This window comes from Ochlerotatus camptorhynchus, unplaced genomic scaffold, assembly GCF_037179485.1.
Source record: "Ochlerotatus camptorhynchus isolate MF236.1 unplaced genomic scaffold, CSIRO-AGI_Acam_v1.1 ptg000361l, whole genome shotgun sequence".
NCBI classification, from domain to species: domain Eukaryota; kingdom Metazoa; phylum Arthropoda; class Insecta; order Diptera; family Culicidae; genus Ochlerotatus; species Ochlerotatus camptorhynchus.
The window spans coordinates 3876563-3900873 of NW_027040849.1; the positions used below are offsets into that span (position 1 = coordinate 3876563).

The 24311-nt window shown below is 38.6% G+C and overlaps 5 protein-coding genes across 5 annotated transcripts; 3 read left to right on the top strand and 2 right to left on the bottom strand.

The window, feature by feature from the left end:
- The first annotated feature begins 3883 nt into the window (after nucleotides 1–3883).
- On the top strand, nucleotides 3884–4673 carry RpL29 (ribosomal protein L29). The gene is made up of 4 exons (XM_065232028.1): nucleotides 3884–3925; nucleotides 4123–4178; nucleotides 4244–4308; nucleotides 4368–4673. Exons 2-4 carry the CDS (start codon nucleotides 4142–4144, stop codon nucleotides 4494–4496), a joined length of 231 nt encoding a protein of 76 aa, XP_065088100.1. The 5' UTR covers nucleotides 3884–3925; nucleotides 4123–4141; the 3' UTR covers nucleotides 4497–4673.
- Nucleotides 4674–5413: 740 nt separating this feature from the next.
- Nucleotides 5414–7302, bottom strand: LOC135709643 (E3 ubiquitin-protein ligase TRAIP-like). The gene is made up of 2 exons (XM_065232027.1): nucleotides 7117–7302; nucleotides 5414–6701 (listed from the first exon to the last, which is right to left on the bottom strand). The coding sequence occupies exons 1-2, from the start codon at nucleotides 7227–7229 to the stop codon at nucleotides 5528–5530; spliced, it is 1287 nt and encodes a 428-aa protein (XP_065088099.1). The 5' UTR covers nucleotides 7230–7302; the 3' UTR covers nucleotides 5414–5527.
- A 4843-nt stretch (nucleotides 7303–12145) lies between these two features.
- Nucleotides 12146–12904, top strand: mRpS17 (mitochondrial ribosomal protein S17). The gene is made up of 2 exons (XM_065231720.1): nucleotides 12146–12309; nucleotides 12439–12904. The coding sequence occupies exons 1-2, from the start codon at nucleotides 12199–12201 to the stop codon at nucleotides 12796–12798; spliced, it is 471 nt and encodes a 156-aa protein (XP_065087792.1). The 5' UTR covers nucleotides 12146–12198; the 3' UTR covers nucleotides 12799–12904.
- Fcp1 (RNA polymerase II subunit A C-terminal domain phosphatase Fcp1) lies at nucleotides 12839–15979 on the bottom strand. Its single transcript, XM_065231719.1, has 7 exons — nucleotides 15714–15979; nucleotides 15289–15574; nucleotides 14974–15218; nucleotides 14734–14915; nucleotides 14258–14664; nucleotides 13818–14184; nucleotides 12839–13585 (listed from the first exon to the last, which is right to left on the bottom strand). Exons 1-7 carry the CDS (start codon nucleotides 15932–15934, stop codon nucleotides 13050–13052), a joined length of 2244 nt encoding a protein of 747 aa, XP_065087791.1. The 5' UTR covers nucleotides 15935–15979; the 3' UTR covers nucleotides 12839–13049.
- A 3516-nt stretch (nucleotides 15980–19495) lies between these two features.
- Pabp2 lies at nucleotides 19496–23963 on the top strand. The gene is made up of 5 exons (XM_065231917.1): nucleotides 19496–19639; nucleotides 19861–19949; nucleotides 20007–20551; nucleotides 20699–20875; nucleotides 23355–23963. The coding sequence occupies exons 2-4, from the start codon at nucleotides 19869–19871 to the stop codon at nucleotides 20739–20741; spliced, it is 669 nt and encodes a 222-aa protein (XP_065087989.1). The 5' UTR covers nucleotides 19496–19639; nucleotides 19861–19868; the 3' UTR covers nucleotides 20742–20875; nucleotides 23355–23963.
- Nucleotides 23964–24311: the final 348 nt, after the last annotated feature.

Sequence of the window (24311 nt, forward strand, 5' to 3'; positions counted from 1 at the left end):
AAAATACTCTCAACGGCAAGGAACAATACCGGTATTGACCGGAACGGTCGTATTGTAGCTGGCAGGAAGCTTCACCAAATCTGCCGGACACTCGGCCAAATCAAGAAAATCTGGTGATCCAATTACAAAACAGCACTGATCCTGCTGTAAGCTCGAACGGCTATCACACAACCACTGCTAAGCCTGCCGGAAGCTCAGCCAAACCTAGAAAAAAACACAGCAAACAAAATCGGAATCCACTGTTGCAGAGAGAAGTTTAATATAGAATTAAAAATCAACCAATGCTGTTATAATAATATTATACTTACAAAATCAATCAATCAAAAATATCAGGAGACGAGACAGGAGTTGTCCATAAATTTTGTGTTTAAAATAATCCTTAAAACTGAAAAATATACAGAAACCAACTTGCCTTGTCAAAGATCGAAACAATTATGGCGCCGTAGTTTGCAATAACACTGGAGGAAATTTTCATCCAATTTTAAGTATATTTTACGCAACGTTAACTATACTTGATAAACTTAGCGTTGGGTAGTTTTGGACTTGCTTATTTTGGGAAATATAAAATAAAGATCGATAAGACATATTATAATATGCAATTAATGCGAAGCACCTATATTCTCGAAAAGCGAGTGTTTTAGAGAATGTCGAAGAGAATCTAGACTTATGTATTTTTTTTTCAATATTTTGGTATCACCATGATTATGATAAGGGCATAATTACAAGTTTTTTTTTACTCAACGCTAGGTATTGTAATATTTACTCAACCTATGAGTAAAAAGTATTTACCTGTCAGTTCAACTTTTACCCAACGGAACACTTTAAGCAATATACTCAATTTTGAGTACTTTAAACCTATTTTTTGGGTATTTTTTTATTACCGTGTACGAAACTTATACACGGTAACTTTTACTTATATGTAGAGTCGTCGCAAAATACCCAATAATGACTACAAAGTACACTCAAAAATATTACAAAACGAATATAGATTAAATTTTATGCATTTTATGGTTTTTCAAAATTTATACATTGCTCGATTGAAATTTTGGTCAAAATTATACTAAGTCCGAATAACGGAGTGGAATCCCGCATAAACGCGAACCATCACATGACCTTACCGATAATGGTTATAAATTGTTTATAATCCCTGCTAAACTTCAACTGAAATGGTTATGGAACTTTACATGAACGTTTGTGTGATAAAGTTTTAACCTTATGTATTATGGTTTTTTGGAAGCGGACCTTACAAATAATGGGTTGTTAAGAACCATTACCATTCCAAATTCTTGTTTTCTCCATACATTTTCGGAAAGAGAACTATATTAGAACGTTTTTACTTATGGTTTGAGAACATTAATGGTTATGGTTATGGTAGTCAGTAAGGTCCATTAATGGTTTTGTATTATCACTCAACTTTACGTGAAATATATCGTGAATTGGTAATCAGTAATTTACAGGCAACCAATTCGCGATATATTCCACATAAAGTTGATCGATGTTACAAAACCATTCATGGACCTTACTGGTTACCATAACCATTACCATTAATGTTCTCAAACCATAAGTTAAAAGGTTTTAGTATAGTTTTCTTTCCGAAAATGTATGGAGAAAACAAGAATTTTGAATGGTAATGGTTCTTAACAACCCATTATTTGTAAGGTCCACTTCCAAAAAACTATAATACTTAAGGTTAAAACTTTATCATTAAACGTTCATGTAAAGTTCCATAACCATTTCAGTTGAAGTTTAGCAGGGATTATAAACAATTTTAACCATTTTAGGTAAGGTTTATGTTATGGTTCGCGCTTATGCGGGATTCGATCAGTGTTTACTAAAATGACAGGAATAAGAACATCTGGATTCCCTTCGGAGCTTCGCGCTGGTGAAGGGCTTTGTCCCACCGGATTTCTACTGCGCCTGTAATCTGCTGGGCAGCATCGAAATCTGAAGTATTTTTTTAAATATTATTAATAAAAAATAAACTAATAAAAAAAGCTTCCTGAGACAATTTTTATTTTCATTTGAAAACAATAATATTTACCATAAATGAAATAAAGAAGCGAAAAATACATTCTCTTGAATAAACCGTATCTATGCATTGTGAGTATATTTCGATTTTATACTATGGCACGCATAAACCATTTTTATACTAAGTTTGCATTCTCTCCCTTTACACCGACCTTTGCGTCGGTACGGACCAATGGGTTGCTAACCCTAATAAAAAATTACCATAAACGAACGATAACCCAAATAATAGAACTATTCCACAAATGGTTTGGATGATATCCCGAACACGTCGTTAAGCAAAATAACCATAACAATTTTATTAGGGAAGCCAGTGTTTTTCTGTAGTCTGCTATTTTTCACTCACACACTTACAACCAACGCAAAACAAACACATGCGGTGTAAGCGACAGCTGTATAATATGCAATACATCTGCAAAGTTCGTATATGTTGTTCAAGTTTGTTATGGGCCATAAATTTATAGACCAGTTAAGAGGGTACTGTCAAATTTGTGAAATCCCACAGTGGAAACATTTGATGTCAGTCCCGTGGTACGGAGAGTTGCTATTTAGTGTAACTTTTATACTATTTAGATTTCAATTTTTTTGAGTGTAAGCATTTTCGAGGGAGACTGGGACGACCCATTGAATGAGTAAAAATATTCCATTTATGAGTATTTGTTACTCAAAAATGAATACTTCCTACTTGTTTTTGTAGTCGTAATTACTCATAAATGGGTAAAATTTTACTCATTTAATGGGTAGTCCCAGTTTCCCTCGAAAATGCTTACTTTGTAGTCATTATTGGGTATTTTGAGGGTTACCATGTATCGAAACTGAGTAATTTTCTTCTCAGTGTTGGGTACTTAGGCTGTGAACCATTTGCTGAGTTAAATTTAACTCGTGGTTAAAAGTGACATTTCGAAAGTTATTCTTGATGTTTGAAAATCCGTGTGCTGTCGATCGACCGATTTTCGAGAAGAACTCAGCCACGGTTGTCAACATTTAACTTCTTGTTTGTCAGAAATAACCACGCTCGGATAGTAGGGTTAATCGATAAATTTCCATCTGTCAAATTTTAACCAAAAGTTAAAATAATCCACCAAATGGTTCAGAGCCTTTAAAATTTCAATAGCGCGTGTTCACGGTGTTTCGCAAAAACCCATTAATGGGTATAAAAATACCCATTTTCAAACCATGTATGCAGCTGTCAAAAAATGGGGGAATTTTGAAATCATAAAATGGGTGAAAAAATACCCATTTAAAGAATCAGTTCCCGGTTGAATAATGGGTATATTTTTTACCCACTAATGGGTGAAAAAACACTTTGAAATTTTATCGTCTCATTTCTTCACGGATTCATTGGGAATGCAAACAGCTGCTGTCAGCAGCTTTTTTTTAGCGAAAATGGACGATCTCCGGAAAAGGTTAGAATCCCGAACATTGGAGAGGCTTACGGATGAGTAAATACAATTTTATCCAATATGGTATCATAATATTTCGTGTAATACAATTTGATCGGAACACCTGCATTTATTTCCAATGTATTAGAAAGTTTTTTATGTCAACGAGGACATGGGTTTTTTTTTTTACCCATTTTACGAAAAACACAATTCAAAAAGATGGGTAAAAAACACCCATTTATTGACAGATCCCCCATTTACCCATTAATGAGTAAACCATAGTTTACCCATTAAATGAGGAGGGGCACTTTTAGCTGAAATGGGTGTTTTTATACCCATTAATGGGTTTTCGCGAAACACCGTGTTGGGTATTTCTTCATACCGTGTTCCCATTGTGGCATCCTATCCCCGGCGTAAACTTCCGCCACTTTGACAACGTGTGACAATAGAGCTGTCAAACGCTTTGCTTACTCTTTCCGGTTTTCAACTTGTGGCAATAAAGTTTTGTGTCCGCCGAAGTGAGTGAATTTCTTTGATTTTTCTGCGTAAAGCGTAATGGTAACCAGAGAAAATCTGGTTAATTGAAGCTAGTAGATACTGTGTTGTGCCAGATAGAATGAACTTTGTTTCAAGACATTTTTTCATACGATAAAATCACTGCTTTATTGATCATCGCTATAACCTTCCGTGTCTGTTGTTTCCTCTATCCCCACAGGCAGTAAACTCAATACACAATGGCCAAGTCCAAGAATCACACCAATCACAACCAGAGTAAGTTAATTGTTTTGAAATGGTCCATACGGCAGTTACCCTCAAACATTCCTATTATTTTACAGACCAAAAGGCTCACAAGAACGGCATCACCAAGCCGAAACGCCAGCGCACCGAATCGACCCGTGGGGTAAGTATATTTAGCTTGTTCAAACCGCTCCAGGATGACTGAACGTATAAATCTTTCAGATGTGCCAGAAATTCCTGCACAACCTGCGATTCTCCAAGAAGGGCAATCTGTCCCGTGAGGAATCGGTTAAGCGCGCTGAAGAACGCAGGGCAAAGTTCGTCGGACAGCTACCTCCGGTCAAGCTGTAAGCTATTCCATCATCTCCATCTCTTCTTGCTGATGTACATTTGATCCGTGATCAAGAATGCTACCCGAAACGTACCGTTTTCGTTGTTGAGACCGTACCTCGATATTCGAAACTGTATGGTTGAAGTGTATAAGTGAAGTGAAGTTCAATGCGGAATAAAATTTCTATTGGAAATTAACCTAGTTGGTGTTCTTTATGGTGATGTGTTTATCCGAAGATACTTCTGTTTTATTGCCTATTTCCTTCGGCAGAAATTCTGTTATCCTGTTTTGGTCTCGTAAATAGGAACGCCGGTGGTATCAGGCGTTGACTTTGTTTACAAAAGTTGCTGTGGCCATGCTTGGCATGCACAGTTGTACCCACCAACTGCTCACTTGTTAATAACTTTTCACTCAGCTGTTGAAATTTAGTTTTCTTTAAAGTAATTGATAGATTAGAATCCTAGTCTACTGTAGACATGCAAAGAGCAGGTAAATCTTAACATCTGAATCAACACCAATGAATTTTTACACTTAAAATCCGAGATCTGCAGCGAGCATATCTCACTTCAGTTTTGGCAGCGCAATATCAAATACAGTTTATAACTAGAATTAAAATCTCCTTTTTTCGTATCTATAACAAGCTCAAACTCTATTCTATCGACTGCTTCAAACAGAACTATGTTTCGTCAACTTTGTGCAAAGTTATTAGCAAATGAGCAGTTCGTGAGCAAAACTGTGTATGCCAAGCATGGCTGTGGTCTTTTCATTAATTCGATTAAATAACTTTCAATCAGGTAAAAACAAAGTAGATCTACAGCACAAGTTCTAAATTCAACATTACTTTATTATTTTGCTTCAAGGTTCGACTTCACCATAGGACCAGAATACCTTGCCTGCAGTATCTAAGATATAACAAATTTAAATTCAACATTATTTTATTTATTTCGCTTAAAGGCTCAATTTCACATGGTCTTGAAATGAAAGATTGATTAAAATCAAATTAACATGAAGTAAAGTAATGATTAAAAACCAACATGACTCGATTTGGCAATCATTTAAAATCCTCCGATGTAGGAAAACCAGCGAGGTAGTCGTTCATTGTATTCCCGTTCTTCTGCCTTGTCGAGGGATGGTTGCTTAGCTGACCTGACTTCAGTCTCGCCGATGTGCTGCATCTGTTTATCTTGATGAATTTCCTATTTGTCACAAGTTTAATTGAAGGGTCCAAAGGGGTTCTGTTCGCTCCTCCTAATCTCAAACTATCCGCCGGACGAGATTGTCGGAAGATGGAGTACTTTTCGCTCGGATCACTGATGGTCTTGCTGAGCCCAGTGGAGCCGGCTTTTCCCAAAGCTGCCGATGCGCTGAGACCAGGTCGAAAAATAGGCATCAGACCAGCGCCGCACGATTTTATGCGAAGATATGGCGAGTCCGATTCGAGGATATCGCGAACTCTTTCTGCTGTTGGAGTGCTTTCATTTAAATCTGTATCGCTTCGCTTCCGTTTCGGCTGTTGGTCAGGAGTATTCGGTATGCTCGTATCTGATCCCGTTTCGGTGGATAGATCAATGACCGCATTTCTCTTCAACGTTTTCACTTCTTGTTCCAGCCGATACTTCTCACTATCCGCATAGGATAGTTTGTCTTCAACGTCGCTTCGTTTAGCTCGCTCATCCGACAAGTCCTTCTGGATAGACTTTATCCGGTCACGCTTTTCGTTCATCTTGTATTCAGACGCTTGGAGCTCCCTTTTCAGTGTGGCCACCGAAACGGCCAGCGCACGTGGATTATCATTCAAGGCGAGAATCTCATCAACTTCCTTCGAGGTGGAGTTGAGTACATTTTCAAGGGCTAACATAAGGCGCAGTTTATCTTTCAGCTGTTTCAATTCTTCCTCCATCTTATGAAGATGTGTATGATTAAGCTTCAGCGTATCCAATTGCACCTTGTACACACTGATCGATAAATCTCTGTCTTTAATTTTCTCTCCCATGCGCGTTAGCATTTTCTTTATCTTCGTACGTTCCGCCTCCCAGGAAGCTTCCTTTTCCTGTAATGTTTTGATCGTCTTATCCTTTTCGCGTACCGAGAGGGTCAAATTATCCAATTTTTGCATCAATGCCGCGTGGTCGTCCGGACTGTCAACATTCGCGGCAATGGTCAAGTACACCTTAGTCAATTTCTGTTCAATGCATCTGTTCCGACATTGGGGGCAAGTTTTTGAACTAAAACCAGTTAATTGAATATTGTTAATATTTTTTAGCTTATTTCTATTTGGGGAGCATTCATTAAGAACGTCACGCGAAATTTATTGAAAATCAAACCTCTCCCCCCTTTCGTCACGTTTTTCCTATACACGCTATTTCAAAACAATTCTAATTTGAGTAGTTGCACCCTACCGAAAAATTGATGAACAAAGTTGGGAGTGACAAGTTGACAAATGGACCTGAATCCGATCGATGTTGTTCATTGCTCAACTTGGCTATCCCAGCCAAGATCCCAAATTTGTTCACCTATTTTTCGGTAGGTTCAGTTTAGACGAATCTGAAACATCGTGTAAATGCATTATCATTGCAAACCCCCCTCCCCCCTTAGAGCGTGACGTACTTGATGGACGCTGCCTTAGGTAAATAAACTTACCGCTCCAACCATTGCACCAAACAGACATAGTGGAATATATGCCCACAGGGTGTAATATGGATATCATCCGAGGGCACAAACAAGTCGGAACAAATCACACAGGTGAAATTCATGCTGCATTCCTCACTAAGAACTCAGAATCAAATTAATCATACAAACCATTCCAACACACGAAGAGATTGATTGTTTGGAACGCTTGAAACGTTGACCGCTTACCTCTGTTCTGTTCTTTACTATTAACTGTCGTCGGCCTGTGGTTTTTGTTTTTGTTTTCTTTTTCAAAAATGGCGGTGAAATCCTGGCGGGATTTACAGTGACGAGGGGTACGTCAGTGATGCACATTTAAATCTCTAATAAATTGCCATATTGACGAGTGCACACTCAAAAAATATTGAAATCTAAATAGTATAAAAGTTACGCTAAATAGCAACTCTCCGTACCGACGCAAAGGTCGGTATAAAGGGAGAGAAAGCAAACTTAGTATAAAAATGGTTTATGTGTGCCATAGTATAAAATCGAAATATACTCACAATGCATAGATACGGTTTATTCAAGAGAATGTATTTTTCGCTTCTTTATTTCATTTATGGTAAATATTATTGTTTTCAAATGAAAATAAAAATTGTCTCAGGAAGCTTTTTTCATTAGTTTATTTTTTAAAAAGTAGTAAACAGGGCCCCGCTGTTGTGTCACTTTTTGTCGAGTGAGTGAACTCAAATCACCCGTGCACTCGTCTATATATAAATCTCGAATAAATTGCCAAAATGGCCTAATCTTGAAGCAAGAGTGATTTTCAAATAGCTGTATCTGCGTTATAGCATAGAGGTACCCTAATAAAATTGTTATGGTTATTTTGCTTAACGACGTGTTCTGGGTATCTTCCAAACCATTAGTGGAAAAGTTCAATTATTTGGGTTATCGTTCGTTTATGGTTATTTTTTATTAGGGTAACTCTAAGACCAGAAGGTCCCGTAGAAATGTGCTCAACTTTTTGGCTCAGCTCTGGTACTCTCTTCGGTCCCAAGCTAATCGATTCACCCCTCGAAACATAGGTAAAACCAATAACCCCTCATTTTATCTGTCAAACTTTCATAGCGAATCAAAACAAACATTGCGTAGTACTAGAATTTCGACTAGAATGGGGTACGTTAATCGTTTGCTTGGGACCAATAGGCTAGTCAAGTAGTGAGCCAATTTAAAATCGTTAGTTTCGTATTGATTGTTGGTTATAGTAAGCAGAGATTCAAGCGTCAGTTTGTCAAAACTCTTAGCTCGCTCACCCAAACTAACAACACCATCAGGGTCAAGATTCCTCAACATTGGTGGTGTAAGTTTGCGTGGGCGAGCTAAGATAAATTGGGTTCTTTAATTTTGAAAAATTAATCGGTTTTTATATATCATCTGAAAGAACTTCGTTTTCTGAGCACAGCGATATTTTTTTCGAACCCACACACTTTCATCTCGATTTTTAAATCAAGATTTAAAGCAAAATAATAACTTCACTGTTTGACACTAAACTGACTATCTGACAGCTCGCTCCCATACAAAGTGACACCAAGGGGCGTTAATAAGGTGATTTTTGCAAATGTAATCGTACTTATTTAAAATAGTTCCAGTGTATCAAAATTGATTAAATTTTGGGTTTGGGTTTCATTTTTAATGCAGATTACGAATATGCATTTACCTCAATACCCTTAAAGAACCCAATTGACGTTTGAAGCTTTGTTTACCAAAGCAGATACAGCTATTTAAAAATTTAAACGCTGTCCAGACTGGAGAGTTATAACATGTTATAACGGTTGTCAAATAATTGCAACACAGAAACCACCATCAAGATAGCGCTATAACATGTTATAACCATAGAGGTAACTCTAAGACTAGCAGGTCCCTTAATAACGTGCTCAACTTTTTGGCTCAGCTCTGGTACTCTCTTCGGTCCTAAGCTAATCGATGTGCCCCTCGAAACATAGGAAATTCCACTAACCCCTCATTTTATCTGTCAAACTTTCATTGCGAATCAAAACAAACATTGCGTAGTACTAGAATTTTGACCTGAATGGGATACGTTAATCGTTTGCTTGGGACCAATAGGCTAGTCAAGTAGTGAGCCAATTAAAATCGTAAGTTTCGTATTGATTGTTGTTATAACTCTGTAGTCTGAACGTACTATTACCATAGAGGTAACTCTAAGACTAGTAGGTCCTGAAGAAACGTGCTCAACGTTTTGGCTCAGCTCTGGTACTATCTTCGGTCCCAAGCTAATCGATTCACCCCTCGAAACATAGGAAAATCCAATAACCCCTCATTTTATCTGTCAAACTTTCATAGCGAATCAAAACAAACATTGTGTAGTACTAGAATTTTGACTAGAATGGGATACGTTAATCGATTTGCTTGGGACCAATAGGCTAGTCAAGTAGTGAGCCAATTTAAAATCGTTAGTTTCGTATTGATTGTTGCTATTACTCTTGACATAATCCGTATTCTCGCATAACATTTGAAAAGGGTCTATCACACTTAAATTTTTTCGCCGAGTTTCCAACAGCCGAGTAGTTCTGCAATTTATTTTGCTGAGATTCAGTAAAACAATTGCCGAGACTCAGCTAACAAATAACATTTTGCTGAGATATCAGCTAACAAACAGATATTTTGCAGAGATATCAGCAAAAGTTACTGCCGAAGTAATCGGCTTTTGGAGATTTTACCGAGCTAGATTAAGTGTATATGATAGCTATCCCGAACTGATAAATTAAACTATTCTCATTTTGCTTAAAATTTAATCAATTTGACATTAAACTCAGTTTAATCATAGAGGTAACTCTAAGACCAGAAGGTCCCGAAGAAACGTGCTCAACTTTTTGGCTCAGCTCTGGTACTCTCTTCGGTCCCAAGCTAATCGATGCACCCCTCGAAACATAGGAAAATCCACGAACCTCTCATTTTATCTGTCAAACTTTCATAGCGAATCAAAACAAACATAGTGTAGTACTAGAATTTCGACTAGAATGGGTCACGTTAATCGATTTGCTTGGGACCAATAGGCTAGTCAAGTAGTGAGCCAATTTAAAATCGATAGCTTCGTATCAGAGGGGTGCTGTCTGACAAAAATATCGTAACTGGTATCAAAACCATCATGGCGCCCGGTCATCAGTCAACTCTGTCAATCGGTGTTTGTTTTGATTCACTCATATAATGTTTTCATCGAGTTTTCGTCTTTCGGACGGTAGTTTCGATCGTTTCGGTAGTTTCGCGAAAAGTTTTGTTTGAAAATCGTCATAGTTAGCATAATTGGTTCAAACAGCAGCAGCATGCGACCATCCTGCAAGAGTGATTTGAACAAATCACCTACGGACGGTGGATTTCCCTCTCACAGGTAATTTCTGTTGTTATGATTTTTAGTTATTACCAACCCGTGATGTATGTTTTGCTGGTTTTCTTCAGGTTCCCCAGCGACAAGAGGCGGTTCGAAAAATGAACCAGAACCCGAATGCAATCATCGTGTGGATCTTATCAAGCTGGTTATTCACAATTATTTGAAATTCGGTTTGCACGATACAGCAAATCGGTTCAACCATTTAAACAGTCAGTTCGTAATAAACTTACCAAATTAATTTTGTTTGAAGGACACTGAGAACAGTTTTTGGAAACCTGGTTATTATGAATAAATAAGATTCGAAACTTTATACACTGTATTTCATTTGAGAGACAGAGAGAGACAGCGCAAATAAAAATGAAAATGGGCGTGGGTGTGTCCCGTACCTGTTATAGACGATCCAGAACTTCCTACTGAAGGTCCCAATGGTAAATTAAAAACCACACCAACATAAGGCGTACAATCATAAATTGCCTTCAATCGAATAACCCCCAAACGCTAAGTTTACACATAACATTCCAACTAATAAAAACACTGTTTCCCAACCAAAAGCATTTAATCAGATCCTAAATGTTTTGCTGTACAAATAACACAAATAACCCATCCAGCAAAGGGATTGTCTGAATTTTGTTTCCAATCACAAAAAAAACAAACACGCTTTCCATTAAACATATTATCAACACTTTTACCGATCATTTTATGATACCGATTACAAAATAACTTTTTCAAATGCTTGCAAAAAAATAAAAACATTCAGAAAAGTTCTCTGGTCACTCTATCAAAGAAAAATGGTAACCCTAAGTACCAAAATCTTGGCACTTGTTAGTAACGCGCTATGTATATGTAGATTGACAGGCTCACCACCCTCCTGTTTCGTATTGCTTGTTGGTAACTTGTCCGAAGATTAGTCCTTGACACGGGCATTGGTCCTCTCGCAGCAGGAGGAAGACGAATGAGCACGTGCCACCCGAGAAGAAGGATCAAGCAATGGGTGAAATTTGCAATTAATTTTTGGGTCGGGAGTCGCAGGGGGATGTCATTTTCAGCGTTATGTTATGGTTGCCATCAGTAAAGATATATTTTCGGTTGAAGTTTTGACAGCTCGGTCAACACAATGAAACACCCAGAAACACAATAAGCACAGACACATGGTGGCAGAGTGACTTACCCCTTGACTGCCGCCAAATAGGAAAAGGTATCCGGAGCTAGACTCACGGTTTTTCTTATCACTTGCCCAGTTTCATCCACGTAAAGCTCCAAGTTGGATTATTTTTCTCCCAAGAAAAGTTCGTGGAAAGGGGTAACTCCGGTGTTACACACAAGGCGACAGTAAGTTACCCCTTGAATGTTACAGTATTATAAGAGCTTAACGACGTATTCAGGGTATCATCCAAAACATTTGTGGGATAGTTCTACCATCCGGGATACCGTTCGTTTATGGTATTTGTTAATTATGGCTTTTTTTTGCTGATGCTCATTTTTATTCGGGCCTCTCTGTACTTTTTCTCTCCGTGGCAATCATAGAATCTTGACAACTTCGGCGGGATTGAATTGTGAGTCCCGTTAGTTACCTTTTACGTGCCCCTCGTTACGCAATGTTTTGGTTGCGCTTATGTTGCTGTCAAACGAAGTCACGTTGTTTACAAAAGCAGATCGCCAATTTCGGCAGCAATCGATCTTTTCACGCTTTATTTCTGGAGTTTTTAGTAATGGCTAATAGAACATTCATGCTGCTGCTGGGCCAGGTGATGCCTTGTATCAAACAAAATGCATCCAAAATCCGCATACGACGGATGGAACTGGACACCAATCTCAATATGGTAATTATGCTAGTGTTTGCATTGCATAATCTTTTAGCACTCATTCCTGTTGCAAATCGTATGAATTTCCATACGGCTTATAAAAGGGTTGAACATCAGTAGGTTGAATAAATTCTGTTTGTTTTCCAGTATTTTAAGAAAGACGAGTTTTACTTTGTGCATGATCCTACAAAAAAGTGCAAAACTGGTGACATTGTGTTGATCAAAGAGCTACCGCAAAAATTGACCCGATTGATAACGCATTCCCTCGAGGAGATTGTTTCTCCACTGGGAGATGTGACGGATCCGATCACGGGCAAGAAGGTTACAGCTGGAAAGTATCGCGAGGATATTGAGGATGCCAATAGATTGTACGGCAAATCGAAAGAAGCATTCGATTACGAGAAGGCCCCACCGAGAGGACGGCTCGAGGGAACTCGAGATTTTACACACGGCGAAACGTACATCAAATATCACGAGGACGGAAAGGACCAACCGTTTGCTGTGTGAATGCAAGTTTGGAAGTGTCATCTAGAATAAAACTCTACCGTTTAACAATTAGCAACTAGTGTACAATTGAGGAAATTAAATTAAAATTGTTCTCAAACATTAGAAACCGGTTCATTATATATGTACAACATTGTAACAAGAGAACTATGGAACGGAGAAAAAAGAATAATAAACCGCGCATGCTGGTGAGGTCACTGTTCACTTTTGTACTACCACTGAAATAGTTACACTACCTACCGGAGAAAGCGATCCTACTCGTCCAAACCGAGAAATTCTCTCTCAAGCGCCGCGCCCATCATATTCCAATCGCCGTCATCCACATCATCCACTGGATCGATACTGCCCTCGCTGTTCGAACCCATATCTAGGTCCGAAGGTAGACCACATCCTCGCCTGAACTTAGCACTTGGACTGTCATCATCATCCGAGCTCAGGTTCGTTTGGCTGTTATCGTTTTCTTCTTCATTGTACTTAATAAGAGTCTTACTGGATTCGTCTTCCTCTTTGAAAATATTGCGTCGGTTTTCCTTTTCCTCCTTGCGTTTCCGCTTCCGCAGCGATTTGTTCATCGGTGGATTTTCGATGTCGACAGGCTCATCATCACTACTGCTATCGTCCGATTCGAAGAACTCGTCGAAATCATTATTCATGGCGTCCAGATCGTCATTTGAAAAGCTGAGCAACGGATTCAACGTATCGATGAATTTTGGCGGTTCCTGCTGGGAGCCCTCCCGTGGTTTCGAAGACCCTCCGGCTTTCCTACTTTCTCCGTAGTTTACAGCATGTTCTAAAACGGATAAAAATTTAAAAATCAAGTTCTACGTCAACAGTTAGGCCTATTCTGCGCGGCGTGTGAGGTGAGGTGAAGTGACAATTGTCACCTCGGGTGAGGTTAGTCTCCGTGCAAATCAAATGGAGAGTCACCTCACGCGAGGTGACAATTGTCACTTCAGAAGTGACAGCGTGTCACCTCACCTCACACGCCGCGCAGAATACGCCAAAGTGTATAGGAAACTTACCCGGACTATGACAGTGCGGCGGGGGTTGTCGCATTTTTGAAGGCTTAGACTGTTTCAATGGATAAAGCAATTCTTCCACGTGTTCCCATCGCTCGGCGCAGGCCCAAAGCCATTCTGGGGTAACGATTTTTATTTTGGGATTTTTCCTAGCATTGTGCACCTTAGAAGTGCCAAAGGTGACTGCCACCAGGTGGGTGGTGTCAGGCTGGAAATCCTGTGTTACTTTGGCGCCTAAACTGCGTGCAACCTGATATGCTTTACTTCCTTCCAGTTTCATACTGTTGGGGACCAATCCGGAAAAGACTAGGTTGAACCCGACAAGCACCTGTGACTTTACTTGCGGGATTAACCTTTTCAGGTCGGAAATCTAAAAAAAAGGAAATAAGATATTTAGTACCACGTTTTAAACAACCGACTTTCTAGTCCTGAATGAAACTCACCTCTTTAGTTTTCTCATATTCCTCGTAGAATTTTTCATGAATTTTCATGAGGATATGCTCTAAATACAGCAGATAATCATCAGGATCTTCTATTTCAATTAGATTTTCCTCACCGTCTTGATCATTGTTTTCTTTGCTTGTGGACTCATTAGGTGAAGAATCCTTTTCCGGCGATTTATCCTCTGACTGATCTTTTGAATCACATTCTTTGTCCTCGGGTTTCTCCTTCAGTTCGCCTGAGGGCTCAACGTCTTTTGTTTCTTCTTTAGTCGACAACGAAGCATTCTCTTCTTTAGGAGGGGGACCCTCATCCGTCTTTTCCTCTTCAGTTTCAATCTTTGGCGTTGGTGGCCGACTGTTATTTTTTTCATTATCTTTCTTATCCTTTGAAAATTGACTGATGAGATCTGCAAATTTAACCAGTGCAACAGTAAGACCCAATTTGTCAACCTACATACTATGTTATAATACTGTACCTTTGAAATCGACTCCCTTCCCATCAAGTTCATGTTTAGACATTCCTGGCGGTGCATTGATGTCACCGGTGTGTTGAAAGAAGTGATAGGGTTTAACCTGAATGAGGTTAGCTGCCATATTCCACACATCTTCCCGATCATCGATAATACATACCATCGAGTCTCCACAAGGAAAGAGAGCCCTGTAATATAAAGATTACATTTGAACTTTAACTAAACCATAAATCATCGAATGCATACTTCAGATTATCGGTCTTGCTAGTTGCATTGAAGCATTCATCACGTGACAGAATTCGATGAGAAAACAAGTTTCCACCTTGATCAAGGAATTGTGCAATCATATGGGCATAATTGCGGGCTCCAAACGTACATATGTGCAGTTCGTAATAAGGATGCATCGTAGTTAGAAACTGCAAAGCTCCCGGTCGAAGTCTCGTGTGATACCATGGCGAATTCGGACCATACAATTGGAAATGATACACATCCTGTTTTGAAGAATAATACCGTTAGTTAAGTGGGTTCATACCGCTAGCAAAATAAAATAGTGAATATTACCTTCAAATTATTTGGAACGTTATCATTAGTTGTATGGATCAATGTTTGATCCAAATCAACCAATAGAACCAATTTTTTGTCCTTCAGCAACCGTTCCGTGTCTGCTTGTCCCAGCTTCTTAGCTAATGTTTCCGTAACTTTCAGTTCCGGTACGGAGTGTATCATTGGGACGGAAGCCTCAGATCCACCAGCCTGGTCATCTTGACGCAAATCTGCCCCACAATCGGCACACATATCCTTAATGACGGTGGTATGACTACATTGTTGCAACGCAAGCAAAGGTTTCCTAAAAATGTTCCAAAATCCGCGCATTCAAGAAAACATAAAATCAAAACAAATTATTATTCCTCACGACACGACGCCATACGCGAGAAACAACATCGACAAGCCGCGAAAGCCAACAAGCCACTATCTGGCGCACTTACCCTTTATCAACAATTTCACCTTCTTTAGCGAGGCGCTTTTTTACGACGCCCGCTTTGGTGGCTTTCAGACGCTTGACGTCCTTCTCGCTGCCATTTAGGCATTCGTAGAACAAAATGATGTTGCCGGTGGTCACCGGATATCCTTCGCGGACCTTCCATTTGTTGATTTTGATGGAACTTTCTGCCGGAGCGCAGATGATGTTTTGATTTTCCTCGGCCATTTTTGTGTCACTTTTCCGATCGACTGCGGTTTCAGCTCTCGCACTCTTTTTTTTCGCGCTGACGGTTACTCCACTCTCTTTTTCCTTTGAGCGTGTGTTAGCAACGTTAGCCAATGCCCGCTACTGAAATAGAAACAGAGCGTTACACTCGTTCTGTTTTTCCGATGTTCACTATGCACGCAGAAAAATATTGTCTGATTCTTTGGAAACAAGTTGAAACAAGTCGGATTGAAAACTAGTAAGAACCTGGGAGGGAGAAACAGACTCGGAAAATGTGAATGTCAAGTGAAGCCAGAAATGAGCTGTCACAAACTGTCAGTGGGAGCCAGCAGTACAAAACATCAATCAATGGGAAGTATTGATATCGAATACAAAATATTTTCTTGCTTGAAAACAATTTGCAAAATTTTCGTTTCTTCAGTTCAGGAATCGGTATGTAATTTAGCTAAATTGTAGTGTATCAAGCATGTTATATCGTAAATTTGATAGTTTTCTCAAAATGGAGGGGGTTGTAGAGATATTCAGGTACGGTTACTCTAAATTTTCGGGTTCGTGTCGGGTACGAGTATACGAAGAAAATATTTTTGAGTTCGGATCGGGTAAGGGGTATATTTGGGTACGGGTAGCATCGAGGGGCACGCAAAACTTCAACTCCGGCACAGGAAGTAGCCGTAATTAAATTAATTCCAATAATTACAGGTGTCAGGTTGGGTACCTGAACAACTTGAATGAATTTTCCTTCTCACTAGCTCTAATCCTTGAGCCCAATTGAGTCCCTTCGTTACACGCTGTACCACAGACCGGTTCACTTTGTGGTTCGAACTTTTCCTCCAAATCTAGATCGTTCCTGGTGACTTCCGGGTCTGAATCCTCTTCAGTGTTCTGTTCATCTTTCTCATCTCCAATAGCAACCCATTCAGGCACCACAGCAGCAAAGTTCGCGTAGTTATGATCCAGAAGAGCCGGCGAAGAGTAGAGGGGACGGGATTTATAAAAGTCCAACAACCGATCGCTCTCTTCCGGTTCGTCTTCAGGAGGTAGCAAGAAAGCTTCAATCGACGGAACGACATTTTTTTTCGTTTTCTTCCCATTTTTATCGACGCTGAAGCAGTCCTCTAAGAAATGGGCCTGCAAATAATTGAAAAAGATCATAGCAACATTGATAAAATGCAAAACACTTGTACCGTCAACACTTACGCTACAGACTCGCGAGCTTGGTTTAATTTCGCAGGTTCCGGAATCCATCCGACAGAACTTAATTCATTGGGATCTTGTGATATAATCAGTAGAAAAGCGCAAAAAACCCAATTCATGATAATTCCTGCTGTTCCGGCCGCAGTATTTCACCTGACACTTCATTTTGGCTGATTCACTACGAGTTTCTACAAGTGATTTTTCAACTCCAACTTTCCGCAAGCATTAAGTCATCCGACGGTAACACGTAAACAACAGAGACACGACAAACCGAAACCCCTCATTATGGGAACAAATTACTTGATAATTTTTATTTGCCAAGAATTTTCTTGCGCAATATTGTGATTGATTTATTAGATTTTGTGTGTAGTATTTGCTTCTCCCTCCCAGGTAAGAACTAGAAATACTCAGAGGGAGAGATGGGCGGAGAAAACAAAATAAAATTCGGCAGCAGGGATTTGTACCTAAATAATCTTGCAACCCTTGCTAGAAGCTAGCATTTCACATGACTTTTACTTTTGATCGATTTACGTGCAAAATAATAATTGAGTGCATTGCAATATTTTGCTCATTTCTTGGTGCTATTACTTAACCAACTAAGATCAATTAATCAATAGAGTTACAATATTGTTTTTTTTTATTCAAAAAACTAGTTGAATTTGAGAAGCACACGAAACATAAAGGTGATTGAATTTCTGTGGGATTGCAATACTCTCTAAATTAATCTAGTAAGAATAAGAAATCATCGGAAAATTTCTAATGGGAATGTTCGATTGACTCAGATTTTGACAGTTCATTTGGCTAAAAACATTCCTTCCGCTTATCTCTCCCTCTGAGTATTTCTAGTAAGAACCAAATCGACTTCGGTTAGGCATCTTTTTGTCATTTGTGACAACTGCCAAACTTGCAGTTTCCGTTCCGCTTCCGTTCATTGTGTTTGGCCCTTTAAGTCAAGGCTATTTTGCACACATAAGGCGCTGTGCTATTGTTAATCTACACGGATAGAAATCTCCTTATACCTTTTGACAAATTTCTATTGCTGATTATTCATAATATGTATAAGTCAACTAATAAGCAGACGCCTTGTAAAAAGTTAATGAAGATCATGTGTCAAATGAAATGTATAAGCGGTCACACATACTTTTTATGCATTCTTATAGGACCCATGTGGTTTGTCTTATGGAATGTATAAGACTTATTTTTTGGCAAAAATGTATGAGTGAAACACATGAATAAGATAATTGATATTCGTTTCATGTATATAGTTTGATAGCAGAAGTTATTATCTTGAGGTTATAATGTTGAACACAGCAGGGAATGCTTTTGAAGTTGAGTTATTAATGAAAGAGAAGGTTGATGTGGTTCAATGCAAATAGGACCTTTTGAAATGTTTATATACATAGATATTAGATGCTACACTGATAAAATTTCAAAGATTATTTTTATGTGTCCCGCACATGAATTTTTGCAATGAGATCAACAAATGATATCTATGTGTTGGACACATACTTAATATGTGTACACATAAAAGCCATATGTAACCACACATACTATTCATTTGACTCATAAATTTCATGTGTGCTTCTGGGTGGATTCAGTTTATGCATAGAGGTAACTCTAAGACCACTGGGTCCCGAAGAAAATCATTATTATTTTTGGCTCACTCAGTACCAGAACAACGGTCCCAAGCAGTCCCAAGCTATTTCACTCACCCCTGCATGTTCTGCATGAATCCACACACCCCTGATGTTATCTGTCAAACTTTCATAGCGAATCAAAACAAACATAGTGTAGTAATAGAATTTCAACTAGAATAGGGTACGTTAATCGTTTGCTTGGGACCAATAGGCTACTAAAGTGGTGAGCCAATTTAAAATCGTTAGTTTCGTATTGATTGTTGGTACAACTTCACCCATTTTGAAGTAAAATAGGTTAACCAATTTAATGGGTAAAAAAGTTACCCATTAATGGGTAAAAAAGTTACCCATTAATGGGTAAAAAAGTTACCCATTAATGGGTAAAAAAGTTACCCATTAATGGGTAACTTGTACCCATAAATGAGTAATTGTTATCTATTAGTGGGTAAACGTTTCTCATTAATTTTTACCCATTTTATGGGTTAACCAGCTATACTTCAAAATGGGTGAAATTGTACTCATTAATGGGTAATATAAAGTTAGAGTGTGAAGCATTCAGACAAACTTCAGAGGAGTTATCCGGATGAACTTTGCTAAGAAAAATCTACGTTTGGAGTACCGTTTTATAGAATAACGTTTGCATTTTGAATCGCATAACACCGGATACGTCACCATGCGTTACGTCAGCCTGATGCGACGCCCGCCATTCGATGTTCGATGAAATAAAGAGCTTGCAAAAAAATTTCGGTGAGAAGTTGCGGTCGTGGTCAGTGTGATTTATAATTCCAATTGTTGTTGTTAACAATTACCAGTTTAGCTTCAAATTAGTGTAAAACCGTTATTTAGCATCCGTTTTATCACGATTTTATAAAAGGTTAGTGTGGAGTATGTTTTCTGCTGCGAAAAATGAATCTGAAACCGGCTACTGATGCACGATCAAATTTTTCGGTCGGCGGCCATTACTGCTTCGGTGTCTCGTCATCATCATCTTGAGTGATGCCGCTCTGCTTTGATGATCATTGATGATTGACACCGGTGGATTCAAATCCCATCACAACAATCATTAACGCGGTTTTTTTTTGTTTACGTTACTAGAAAAAATAATGGCTGATGAAAGTCTATTAAACGACTCCAACCTGGGAGCTTTAGGATCCAATGATGATGATTCGGAACTGATTATTGAGGTAAATTTTATACAAAATTGTTTTATCGATAAGATAATCAGAAGCAATCACTTACAGGATGATTATTTGAAGGGGGCTGAAATGCAAATTGACCCAGAACTAGAAGCTATCAAAGCTCGTGTTAAAGAAATGGAGGAAGAAGCGGAGAAATTGAAGCAACTACAAACGGAAGTTACCAAACAAATGACCCTAGGTTCACCCACAGGTGTTACTCCAATTCTTACGGCAGAGGAAAAAGCCGAAATAGATAATCGTTCCATATATGTGGGAAACGTTGACTACGGCGCAACAGCCGAAGAACTAGAAGCCCACTTCCATGGATGTGGCACCATCAATAGGGTTACCATTCTTTGCAACAAAGCCGATGGACACCCGAAGGGCTTTGCCTATATAGAATTTGGCTCGAAGGAATTTGTCGAAACGGCACTTGCAATGAACGAAACCCTCTTCCGTGGACGCCAAATCAAAGTGAATCCGAAACGTACAAATCGACCTGGAATGTGTACCACGAATCGCTTCCCTCGTGGCACTGTTCGAGGACGGGGGGCTAGAGTTTCGAGGGCATGCTGCTACGGAGGACACCGAGGAACACGAAGGCCTGCGTACGTACCTTATCAAAACGCAAGATATAATGAATAGAATCGAAGCCATACCTTGTTGGAAATAAATTATTTTCCGTTTTTGTTTTCCATCTGATTTTTTATCTGTTTCGCGCATACTACGTCAACCATCACAAACGCACTCAACAGTCGTGGATACCGAGGAAGGGCTACTTATTACGCACCGTATTAGGAGCGGGCTAGATCCTACACCACCCGATATTCGCTATAAGCCGAAAACGCATTCACTACGGCATACGTTTCATTTCTAGCATCTAGGATAACCCCCGACGTAGAGACACTGAGAGAGCACCAGTGGCAACTAGGGTAAGTAGATAAAACTCATTTTAATACCTTTCACTGCTCCGTCCGTATGTGCACGGTTCATCGTTCTTTCGGTGGGCTACTAATTGGGTACAATCTATTTTCTGCGACCCAAAATACGCCTCAAAGTCTATCATCTACACATGAAACCATTGTCGTACATGAAACTCAGTAGCTAATGATTCCCGGCTTATATATTTTCGGTTGAATCTCAAATTCAATTATATTCGGTTGAATATAATATTCAAAAGCTCGATAAACTCTCTTCCCTAGAACATACCTATGTAAGTAGTGTTTGCAGCGAGTATCAGGAACCGGCGTCGACATGGTACATCAACTTCTATTTTATGTTTATTTGTAATACACATTGATGCAGGTTGTCGATATTTTCAATATCGAATGCAAAATCACAAAGTATGATGTTGTTGATCAACTTTGTAATTGCAACGTCCAGATTCATCTTTTTTCCTACAAATACGATACTTCAACGATGGATCCAATCTTTAGATCTTTAGGCCAGTATTAGAGTAATTTCCCCTATTTAGTTAACTGAATGTTTTACTTGCACGCTGTAAACCTGCAGAAAGCCAATGTGTAGTCTTTCGATTGTTACAGTCGAAGCGCAACATTTCAGTGCTAACATTTGAAAACGGCACAAAAGCCATTTGTAAACAAATGGTTTGTGTGCCCTTTACTCGCTACCCGAAGAACGCCCACGCAAACCAACAGCATCGTCAGGAAGGGGAAAATTTCCCCTACCCGATGTTGCTGTTGTGTCGCGTGGGTGTACTTCAAGTAGTGAGTAAAGGGCCCACAAACCATTTGTTTACAAATGGCTTTTGTGCCGTTTTCAAATGTTAGCACTGATTTTTTGTTCTTGGCGAGGTGATGTGTTGAAACATCAAACACCTGGGTCCTATTATTCATTCCAAATTCAACCTAATGGCGCCCCAAAGTATACTTCACTTTGTACGTGATAAACACATGAGTGACTTTATTACTTTTCAGCAACCTCTTAGAATTTATCAAAATCGCTTATCTCTCATTTTCGTTCCCATACAAAACTGATAAGTGATGATTAACAATCCTAATCATTGCAACTAATTGCCTTATGAGTGGCATGGAAGTTGAAAGACACTTCCAAAGGAAGTCACAAGGACTTCTGAATCAGTCAGAATAAACTTCCGCTGGAACTTAAAAGTAATTTCCACATCCAGAGGAAGCCAGTAGGACTTTTGGGTTAAGAACCACGCACAATGCATTAGTGCTGTGACGAGGTCGTATTTATCGATAATATCGATATCGGTCTCTGAAAATATCGATATCATTTCGATATCGGATTTTGAGTATCGATCCAATATTCAATGGAAAATATATTTAATTCTCTTCCAACTTCATAATGCATTTGGAATATCAAAAACATCGGTACCTATTACACAAACAAAAATATTCTGTTCACTCTTTGAGCCTACATCACTCAAAATTTGCCGTGTTTACGAAAACAAACGCTCCCAAGGGACCGAGATTGTTGTATTTGACAGAAGTTTCAGAGCCACCAGGAACAAATATGGGAATGTACTTTTCTTACTTGTCCTAAGTAATATAAGTACCGTAAAATAGCACATGTCATTAGTTCGATACCACTCCTCGCGTACCTACATATCAATTTTCGTACGAAGTGAACCGTCCACTTCGGTTATTATTGCGTTGAACCATTCCCTCGTGATAACTGCATACCAAATTAGCGGTAGAGATCTTTCTCAATGGCTCGTCACGAACAAATTCTTCGTTACCAGATCCTTCAACTGGAGATAGAACCATGTCGATGATTATTAAAACCTGACCGATATCGAATTTCCATTATTGTTGATATCGGATTTTTAAATATCGGTTATCGTATCGATAATATCGGACTTATCGATATCGTCACAGCACTACAATGCATCCGGATCTGATCCGTTGCGAATCTTGCGATAATATTTTAGCTGTTACTTTACCGCAACGGATCAGACCCAGATGCATTGTGCGTTGCTTGCTTGCTTAGTCGAATAATTCCCGGAAATAGCCATTAGTTATTTAAACAGTCCAATCTAACTTGTTCGAAGTACCAACAACTTGACTGTTCAAAAATGCCTAATGTGATTCTACTGTTTGTTTTTATTATTTAAACTCAGTTTCAACTTTGTTTTTCTCAAATTACGGTATTGTTAGATTCGTCCTTTTGAAAATTAAAACACGGGAAAGTTTCACCTTTTTTGGAGACTTAAACTACTGGTTTAGATCTTTTGTAGTATCATGTTTCACCCTACATTCACATCATCCACCATCACACCAATGCATTAACAAGCTTTTCAATGTGTTTCCCATACATCACTAACCAGTTTAATAACATATTCAAGCTTTTAATTTTACCATGTTAAAATAAAAAAAACTTGTTTTGTTTTGACCCAATAAAAACATCATTCTGTCTAATACTTTACAGATTATTATTATTATATTTCATTACGAATATCTTTTCAAAAAACATTATTTGTCTTCAAATATTCTCTACAACCTTCGAATCCGGATGCATTAAAATCGTAAATTGCATTCCTTTGCGAGAGTGTTTGAAAATTCCCAAAATAAATGCAAAAGCCATTGTCAGAGAGAAAAAGAGTCGCCGTTGTTAAAAATAATGTTTTTTGAATCCGTTCAAAACATAAAACACAAAAGAGGAAATGGACATAAAATGCCACAACAAAAAAGAGCCACTGGAAACACAAAATAGCCTCCACGAAAAGATGCGGATCGATAAAAAAAAATCAAAAGACATGGCAAACACCAAAAGATGGCAAAAACAAAACACAAAAAATGGGAAAAAGATTTGAAAATCCGCCACCATGCAAAAAAAAATGCATTGAGAAAAGAAGACAAGTTTTTTGAAAAAAAATAATAATGAAAAGATACATCTGCAGTTTGGAGAAAAGAGGACCTGGAGCCCACAAAAAAATAACAAGGAGCATCAGCAAAAAAAAAAGAATGAAGACCACAAGAGACGAAAATATCAAAATGAAAAGTTTAAGTTTTAGAGAATAAAACATAAGGATAACAATTACGGATTCAATGGCCTATCGTAGAGATGTATCACTGGCCGTTTTTTGATGTCTGAGCAAAATATAAATAATGAATTAAAACTGTTGAATACCTGCAAACACACGATTCACATACAGTGCTGTTTGATATAATAGCAGCGCATGCCGATTTTCATACAAAATTGACAACTTTGTCATGTTGTAACTTTGTTCTTTTAAGATTAATTGAACTGAAACGTTCGGCACAGAACTACAAATATGTTCATTGTTACGATTATAAATACCAAATTTTTGGGTAAAATTGTTCGAAATAATAGCATTTTGAAAATGTATGTACTGCAAATATTTAAACAAAATGGCTATTAGGA